Source organism: Abramis brama (assembly GCF_963993115.1).
Source record: "Abramis brama genome assembly, chromosome: 8".
NCBI classification, from domain to species: domain Eukaryota; kingdom Metazoa; phylum Chordata; class Actinopteri; order Cypriniformes; family Leuciscidae; genus Abramis; species Abramis brama.
Genome location: NC_139970.1, coordinates 24342798 through 24353057, shown reverse-complemented (window position 1 = coordinate 24353057; position 10260 = coordinate 24342798). Strand labels below are relative to the sequence as shown.

The window sequence follows — 10260 nt, the reverse complement described above, 5'->3', positions numbered from 1 at the left end:
CAGAATAGATTTAATGAACTTTACTGAAATATTAATAATAATTCTTCTCATCATCATTTCTTGACTCTCTGTCAATGCCTCTTTGCTTGTTGCTGTATTTGTCTTGACACTTATGGATTTAGTACACTGGTCAGTTCCAATCATATTGCACAGCCAATATCACTGAATATCCCACTATGTTTTATTATTATAATTAGGCTACATTTATATGGCTATTATATTGTATACTATTGAGTGGATAAAATATAGAAATCCTTTTAATTAAAAAAATAAATATATATATATATATATATATATATATATATATATATATATATATATATATATATATAACCCCAGGGGCGGAGCCAGACGATGTAAACATTTTTTTTCCCATTTACGTCAGCTAAATGCACTATTTTTCAGGCTGTTTTAGATAATAGAATGCCTAAAAATCTATACACTATCTGGGAAAATGATGACAGTTACTCAGTAAAAAAAAAAAAAAAAAAAAAAAAAATCACCCAGTAGAGCCTACAACCTATTTTGTATTTAATTGTTCTCCAGCTGTAGTGAATCCAAAACACCAAAAATGTTAAGGATGACTCATTTTCACCCCTGGCAACTAAAAAGAGGCAACCATTATCTGACTATTTTTAAGTTAGCCTAAATAGGTAAAATTGGAATTTAATGTAAACATCATTACATCATATCATTACATTGTCCGCGGTTCGTCTGACGCTGCTTCTGAATCTCCGGCCGGTGAGGTTTACTGTTAGTGTTCCGTATAAAAAACTTTGATATGTCCATATTAACTTAAGCCGGTTAGCCAGTAAGCTCGCTACGACACCGGTGAAACATACAACAGCCCGCCAGCCCCTGATGACAACGACGTTCGTTAGTTTAGGAATGGCAGTTGGCAAACAAGCTGAGTGATGCGCGATGCATTACCGTCCGCCACCACGCACGGTAATGGAGCTTGTGTTTAATTTTTTGCCGCTCCAGTCAGAAAGACTGAGAGGAAATGAAACAAAGTTACAATGAAACAAAATATTCGGGGCTTTTGACAAAACATTCGGGGCTTAAGCCCAATTAGCGAGAATTACCCCCCCTCATTCAGAGGCGATGCTTCTTCACCGTTTGAAAAGTGCATTGCGAGAACTCTCTCTGAACTGCACACGCGGCACACACACACGTCCAGCTACAATAATCATATTAATTTGAAATAGCAACCCAGAATATTTGTCACAAGCATTGATTAAAACAATGATGAAAATAATCACATAAAAAAAAAAAAAAAAAAAAAAAAAACCCGACTTAAATTCTGGACCTTTGGCAGTGAGGGGGGGGGGGGGGGGGGGGGGGGGGGGGGGTTCGTTCGAACCACCCGAACCCCCCCTGCCTGCAACAAAAATAGGGACACCCGAGAAAGCCAAAATAGAATGCAAAATGTATGAACAAAATAGAACTATACAGAAAAAAAACTACTGTTCACGTAATGTGAACAAATTCATAATCCGTGCACGCTTTCGCAATCGTTGTAAATCGTCTTTTCGCCGTAGGCTAATAATATTCCGTTCCTGTGAAAATTGATTGATTACATAATATTTGGATGTAATGTTCAGTTCCAGTGAAAATCTGTTCCAGTTAATGGAGTAGGCCTACACATGGTGATGTGTAATATTCAGTAGCCTACCAGTAAACTCCACCCGCTGGAACAGTTTCTTACAGTAACTAAATATTACACAACATCACCTGTTCAGTTTTGCAAACTGTAGCCTAGGGGAGACCGGGGACAGTTGCAACAGGGGATGGTTGCAACATGTCATTTTTCTCCAATCAGAAACAAGCTAGAGTAATGACACTCATACTGCACATGCACAGTTAGACCCTCCCCACACCAAGAAGACAGTAGACATATTCAACAAATGCGTTTATTGAACAAAACTTGTTTTTGAGGTATGAAAGTACATTTTTTCATGAGATATATTTTTGTCATACTGTCCTGAAATTTTGTATGAATTAATCAAAACTTACTTAGTTTGAATTATTGTTTTGTTGACTTCTAAGTGACATGGTTAGCATGTGTCAAAGTCAGTGTGTCTAGCAGGAATATGATTTTCTGTCATGGCTGATAAGGTCGGGGACGGTTGCAACAAGTTATAAATTGCATGTTTAATAAAAGTTTGTTTCATTGTAAATTGTTCAATTCTTCCTGTCTGACACTGAAATATGCAGAGATTGAATAGCATCTGTAACACCTGCACACTGAATCTGTGTAGGCCTATGTTCTACACATGAACAAACAAAACTCAATAACTGTTATTTGATAAATATGACTAAATAAATAAATAATAGGCTACAATAATATTATTGAAATAAATAATACTATAATATTATAGTAGGCCTAAAACAGTTAATATTTTCAGAATTCTTTGCTCATTGAGACAAAAAGCTTAAGTTAATTAATGAAATTTAAGGTATTTTTAACGTGTTGCAACCGTCCCTGGGTTGTGTTGCAACTATCCCCGGGGTCGGGGTCAGTTGCAACATCTGACTTCTTCCATTCAAATAAATACTGTGAACGATATGTCATATATAATCATCTTTAAATGGTATGGGTAATTAGCAGACAGATGCAAGTTTAATATATACAAATTTGGTTGGTCTAGTCCAAATAGTCTCTGAGTAATTGAGAGAAATGCAAAAAGTGTTGCAACTGTCCCCGGTCTCCCCTACTCACAGATTTGTGGCCTATACCTTATTTTAGAAATCTGTTTTTCTGTATATTTATTTGTTGTGTATTGTTTAGATGAATACAACTGTCTTAACTGAATTTTTCGATGATTTGGCGATGTGTAATGTATAGATGACATGGGTCTCCTGTATTTTGGTACCCAAATGTTGACAGAGGTAGGCTATGTATAGAAATTGCTTTTTAACTGCAGACTTTAGCAACGTTCAGTGGCCGTTCAGTAGCCTATAAACGTTCAGTATAAAATAATGATAATAAAAATGATGAATCGAAATATAATACTAATTATTATAAAAAGATTATTAATAGCCTACACTTAATAATAATAATATCATTGAGCAAGAGTGTTGAGAACAAAAATGGGACGTTTTAATTTTTGTATCACTCCGCGTTCAATGCGTTGATTGGTAATATTCGAACGTTGATTCTGTGGAACTATTTTCGTTGGCGGAGTAAAATTATCAATTATCTTAAATGTACAATTAGCCCACTTAAGAAAAAAATAATATCCAATAAAATCACCTGCGGCCGAATCAAAGCAGTGCTAACAAAGAGTATAGAAGCCCAAGAGGCGAAACTCTGTTGTGTTATGGGTAACAGTCTGTAGATGGCGCTGCGGAGGCGCGTCCGCCATTATGGACTGAAAGCTGCTGAAATCGTTAGCGCCAGTCAATGGCAAAATCCATTTTAGTGGGTGTTTATAGTTCATGTGTGCACTTGCTAGATTGCACATCTTTTTTGTACCTTTCCGCCTGTAATAGGACATTCACAGATTGTTTTTGTTCTTGCCATTGAAACGTTCACTGTGTGCACTTTCACTGAAGATGTTGAAAAAACAAGTTGTTCATATTTTTGTGATATTCTATGTAAAATATTAACTGTCTTTAGAAATATTCATTTATAATTGTATTTATTTATTTATTTATTTTTCCAAATCATATATATGGTGATGTTCACTAATTTCAAAATCAACATTTGAATAAATATCTTATCACTTATATCTAATTACTGTGTGTCTGCCTATAGCCTATATTATTTCATGAATTTCTGTTATTCATATAACAAGGAAAATGCATAATAGAACATAAATATTGATAGATTAAAGTTTTGCAATAATTTTATAATTGTATCTTTGCAAACCGTAAGTGGTAGGCTAATGAAGCCGATTCGGTGGGGGACAGTAGTCTTATAGTAGGCTACTTCTACTATTTTCCTAAGGGTAATTAGGCCATTCATAACCAACACATAGACGTATATTTTCTGTCATTTAACGTCATTTAACGTCGGTCATCCTCATTAATGTATTTTAAATTGTTTTCATATTTAGATATGACGGCCAGAAAAAATTAAGTTATGTTAAGTTTTTGTTTTGTTAAGTTTTTCAGTGCCATTGACTCCCATTATTTTCCCATTATTTCTCGGCGTTTTCCTTCAGTTTTCAGTCCATAATGGCGGCCGCGCCGTCACGTCATGGGGGCAACTGTTGCTATGGAGCGTTCTATTGAGTTTAGCCTCTTGGGCTTCTATACTCTTTGGTGCTAATGCTCAGTAGCCTACAACTGTATTGCTCGTGTAATAGCCTAGGCTAGTGCTTGATTATTCTCCACTGAAGATGTGATAGCCGCCGGGTGATAGTAGAGTGTGGAATTTTGAAACTTTAGCTTATTACATTAGTAATGAAAGCAATCACTAAAAGCTGGTTTGTGGAAGTAAAAATTCATAAAAAGATAATAAAAATTAGTCTCCAGTCAAACATTCCGGAATTCTTGTAGGCTATGGGAAAGTATCCAGTCATGCAGCAGGCTTAGCCTAAAATAGAATGGAAATGCACCGCCCTCCATTGGTTTTCCTGAGAGAATCCACCAGTGAAAATCACAAAACTGACAAACACATCAAACATTTAAAAAGAAGTGTTTTATTAAGATATTCATATAAAAGTTAAGTTGTTAGCCAAAATGACAAAGAAACGTATTTATTTGACAACCAGTTTACGATAAAAAATGATCGTCTCAGCTTGCGTAAACAGCAGAAGATTCCATCAATAGGCCTAGCTACCATGTGGAAACTATTCCAGCGGTTAAATTACAGCATTAAAAACAAAACTGTTCACCGCTGACTTACTCAGTCCTACTCAGAGGAGAAAAACTAAATGGAAGATAACATGACAGTTGACGAAGCGCGAATCCACGTGCGCGCTGTCACCTGTCAACGGGTAGACTGACTGACATGGTGTCATAGAGTAGGCTACGCGGCGCGCCACCAGTAAACATTCTCATGCATGCGACTACAGTTTATTTGGTCTCAACTTAAATAATAAGTCACTGCTGTAAGCTGTTATGACTCCTACCGGAGATTTAAATGCAACGATATTGTGAAACGCCTTAAAACTAAACAGACGTGTCATTGTTGTGAAGACATTTAAATCAAGCCTACCAAAACAATCACAAATAAAACCATAAGCCCCCCTCAGCTCTCTACATTATAGCGCTAGTCTAAAACTGCTGATGGGTAGGGGAGACCGGGGACAGTTGCAACAGGGGATGGTTGCAACATGTCATTTTTCTCCAATCAGAAACAAGCTAGAGTGATGACACTCATACTGCACATGCAGTTAGACCTTTGCTCATTGAGACAAAAAGCTTAAGTTAATTAATGAAATTTAAGGTTTTTTTAAAATGTTGCAGCTGTCCCTGGGTTGTGTTGCAACTGTCCCCTGGGTCGGGGTCAGTTGCAACATCTGACTTCTTCCATTCAAATAAATACTGTGAACGATATGTCATATATAATCATCTTTAAATGGTATGGGTAATTAGCAGACAGATGCAAGTTTAGTATATACAAATTTGGTTGGTCTAGTCCAAATAGTCTCTGAGTAATTGAGAGAAATACAAAAAGTGTTGCAACTGTCCCCGGTCTCCCCTAGGTTTTATTTAAAAAAAAATTAAAAATAAGTAAACAAAGCAAAATTCAATCATGTAAAAGTCCAAATAAAGAGAAGCATGTGCAATACAAAGTAAATGATCCCTCAAAAAAAAGGACACTCAATTTTGTGCAAAGGTCTCTGAACTTCATTTATGTTGTTTGACCACTAGGAGTCCCTCTTGGGCTTTTCTAATGCCATTAGAGAGTACTGAGGCTACCGAGCAACGTGGAAAATAAAATTCAATGCAGTGTAATACTCCCTAAGCGTCTTTTGGGGAGGAATGTCGGATTTTAAATGAAGCATGCTTGAAAACCTCTCTCAGGTTTGCAGCTTTGTTCTGTTCTCAGGGCAACTTGTCAAAAACCAGCTACAAATCACATACTGATAAAACACTGTAATCTACGTGCCTATTATCATCCATGATGGTAGAATTGAGTCACTGGATGTAGGGATAATCTTAAAGAGTCTTATTGGTCGAGGAGTCCGAAGCGGATGACGGCAACCTTGTGTTCTTTTCGTTCTGTAAGAGCGCCTTTTCTGTGGACATTTTATCTTGGTGTACAAAGGCGCGCCGCCTCTTGGTTCTGGCCGAGCACCTCAGCAATGCCTTGACGATCAAGTAGCTCAGTTCAGCCACATTGAGCACAATGCAGATGGCAGAAGATCCCACCATGAAAATGGTGAAGACTGTCTTCTCTGTTGGCCGTGAGATAAAGCAGTCAACTTTATTGGGACAGGGCCACTGCTCGCACTTCACAAGACGTGCCATCTGAAACCCATCGTAGACATAATACAATGCGTACATGAATCCGGCCTCGAAAACGAGCCGGAAGAACAGGCTGGAGGTGTAGGTCCACCACAGCGGCCCAGTGATGGGAAGGCGCCTCTTCTTCAGGCTCTCCAGGTCATCCCCTTTGGCACTGCCAGCACGGTTGGCCAAAAGGCCTTTCTTTACGTTGCGTTTGCGGTACGCCACATGCATAGCCACCAGCAAAGCCGGTGTAGACACAAAGATGAGCTGCAGGCACCAGAAACGGATATGTGAGACTGGAAAGAAGTGGTCGTAGCAGACGTTTTTGCAGCCGGGCTGCTGTGTGTTACAGGTGAAGTCGGACTGCTCATCTCCCCAGACCGTCTCGGCGGCTATTACAAGGATGCTAATGCGGAAGATGAAGAGGACAGACAGCCAGATCTTTCCCAAGCTGGTGGAGTGTTTATTCACCCCTCCCAGCTGGGCATAAAGTGCTCCCCAACTCATCCTGTCTACTGTTGCTTTCAGATCCTAAATAAAAAGAAAGAGGAATTTGAATTAACAACTATAAAAGGCCAACTTTAAATCCTTTCACCATTTGTTAGGCACGCAAACTGGAGCTGTTTTTAATAGCTTTAAAATAAATAATAAAAAACACACTTAAATATTTGGAGGTGTATTAACTTTACATATTGTTTACACAGTTTTATTGACAACTTTTCTGTTAACTTTTGAGTTCAAAATTACATTTTGGATGATAATACTCACAGACAAATAAAAAACACTGAGAATCTAGGACACACTGTTTTGTAATAATTTGTTAACCACTTTTTTATTTTTTTATGTAGGCCTGCTGTATATTAACTATAATTCCACGTCTTCAAAAAGACTCAGACTCGCCTATTTTTATTAACATATGCTTATTTATTTAATAACATTAATACAATACTTTATTAATTAGCCTAACACATACTACATTCCGTTCAAAATCAAAGTTTTCACACATTTGGCATATAACTTTGGTTATATTTGGTCGAGCTTAAAGGGATAGTTCACACAAAAATGAAAATTCTATCATCATTTACTCACCCTCAAGTTGTTCCAAACCCATATAAATGCCTTTGTTCTGCTGGTCACAACAGAAGATATTTGAAGAATATTGGTAACCAAACAGTTGTGCAACTTGTAGGGCACCATTGACTTCCATAGCATTTTCCCCTCCATATGTCGGAAGTCAGTGGGGCCCATCAACTGTTGAGTTACCTATTTTCTTCAAAATATCTTCTTTTGTGTTCAGTAGAAGAAGAAAAAAAAGAAAAGAAAAAAAAACCTCATACATATTTGGAACAACTTGAGGGTGAGTAAATGATGACAGGATTTTCATTTTTGGGTGAACTATCCCTTTGACACGTCAAAATTATCACATAAAATGATCACCTAAATATATCAGTGAGGATTATGGCAGTTTCTCAAAAGTTTACCTGTTAGCATACAAGATGATTCAGACCAAATCCATGATATATATCCGTCCAGGTGAGTAAAAATGAGTCAATTCACTTGCGGAGTGTCTTTGTAGTCTTGAGAGTGAGATGAAGTGATTGACTGAGGACAGTGAGCGCATATTTAGTGCGCTCTCTCTCTCTCTCTCTCTCTCTCTCTCTCTCTCTCTCTCTCTAGTACACCTGACGTCGGGCGGAGCCACCGCATTCATTGGATGCTTCTTGAGCTCGCAAGAGACAAAACTAGAATCCTCCATCTCTACGGAATGCGTCGCGCGCTTGCACAGCTCAACCAGAGCGTGCAGATGTGCGATTATCTTCTGCGGCCAGTTTAGAAACTTTCACACGGTAAATGTTTATACATTTTTCAGGCCATGTGTAAACAACCTATAATCGTATAGAAACATACCTGTCAACACTCCCGTTTTTCCCGGAAGTCTCCCGTATTTCACACCCATCTCCCGCCCCCCTCCCGTTTTGTTATTTCTCCCGTGAAACTCCCGTTATTTGTATGGCCCAAACGTCGTAATATGAATAATCACATCAATATATTATTCCAAGGTTGTCCAGTTGCCAGATCTTGTATGAAACCCATCCTAATCGCGCAATCAACACATACAAATTTCAACCCATTTGTGAGCTCAACCTGGCAACCTACAACCCAGTTGTAGGCTACCGTCGATATCTGCGCAGGTAGTAGACGCGGGAAGTTGAATAAGCGTTACTGGTAGAAATGGGAAAAGACTCAGTGGTAAGTAAATATTTAACGCAATTAACGCAGCATCCGTTTTTTTCTGTCATCATTTGGCTGTATGGCGTTACATTATATGATGCGCTTTTATTCTTGCTAATGCTTTTAAACCATTCATGCCATATCTTACTTATTTTATAAAACTTTAAAAGCGGAAAGCGCATCACTCATTCCTGGGAATACATTTGAGATCGCAGCCTGACCTTGACGGAAATAAATATTCTACGCCAAAAGTACCAGAGAAAAAGTCTCAGCTGTGCTCAGATTTGTAAACCGTAGCCTACAGTTGCTTTGGTTTTTCAATCCGTACCCGTTTCGCCCCGTGCATGGCTCAAAAGAGACACAACAAAAATAGGGACACCCGAGAAAGCCAAAATAGAATGCAAAATGTATGAACAAAATAGAACTATACAGAAAAAAAAACTACTGTTCACGTAATGTGAACAAATTCATAATCCGTGCACGCTTTCGCAATCGTTGTTTTGTAAATCGTTATTTCGCCGTAGGCTAGTAATATTCCGTTCCTGTGAAAAATTGTGAAATACTGTTCCAATAGGTGAAGTTACACATGCTGATTGATTGATTACATAATATTTGGATGTAGCCTAATATTCAGTTCCAGTGAAAAAAGGCCTACACATGGGAATATTCAGTAGGCCTACCAGTAAACTCCACCCGCTGGAACAGTTTCTTACAGTAACTAAATATTACACAACATCACCTGTTCAGTTTTGCAATCTGTAGCCTACTCACAGATTTGTGGCCTATACCTTATTTTAGAAATCTGTTTTTCTGTATATTTATTTGTTGTGTATTGTTTAGATGAATACAACTGTCTTAACTGAATTTTTCAATGATTTGGCGATGGGGTGTGTAATGTATAGATGACATGGGTCTCCTGTATTTTGGTACCCAAATGTTGACAGAGGTATGTATAGAAATTGCTTTTTAACTGCAGACTTTAGCAACGTTCAGTGGCCATAAAACTATGATGGCCTAACAGAGTTTCTTTGCCGGTAAAATTTTTAATTCATTACTTTTACTTTTTAATAGGCTAATATATATAAAAAAAGCATTCAGGTTAGTTTGATCTACTTCAGCTTGAAATTGCTGTAAAGGTTTACAAAAAGTATTGAACACTCCTAAAAAATGTGTTTGTGTTACATAAAATACAAAATATCAAACCAAATAGTAGGCCTATATTAAATAAATAAAAAAGTGGACTTTAAGAAAAACATTTCACATATATATAGGTTCCAAAAGATAAAACAAATATTATTCAAAATTATAATTATATTATAGCCTACTTATAACAATATTATAATGTGGAAAATGTTCATAATTTCAATGAACTACATCTGTGTTTAAACCTGTGTGAATAGTCGTCTTACACTTTGACAACACCAGTTGGATAAAGTCATTGTTAGTTCTGAGAAAAGTTCTAGCATGATTTATTTGTATCTGACACTTGGTTTGACAGGTTATATAATCCAAAGAAATGTACACACACACACACACACACACACACACACACACACACACACACACACACACACACACACACACAGGGGTGGATCAGGTAAAGGACTTGCCAACTGGAGA

The 10260-nt window shown here is 37.5% G+C and overlaps 1 protein-coding gene across 1 annotated transcript; it reads right to left on the bottom strand.

The window, feature by feature from the left end:
• Positions 1-4650: 4650 nt before the first annotated feature.
• LOC311088124 (gap junction beta-2 protein-like) lies at positions 4651-8174 on the bottom strand. Its single transcript, XM_084121783.1, has 2 exons — positions 7890-8174; positions 4651-6939 (listed from the first exon to the last, which is right to left on the bottom strand). Exon 2 carries the CDS (start codon positions 6913-6915, stop codon positions 6115-6117), a length of 801 nt encoding a protein of 266 aa, XP_083977909.1. The 5' UTR covers positions 6916-6939; positions 7890-8174; the 3' UTR covers positions 4651-6114.
• Positions 8175-10260: the final 2086 nt, after the last annotated feature.

Bases quoted from the DNA above. Each gene is read 5' to 3' on its own strand.
- LOC311088124 (XM_084121783.1), bottom strand. From the start codon at position 6,915: ATGAGTTGGGGAGCACTTTATGCCCAGCTGGGAGGGGTGAATAAACAC.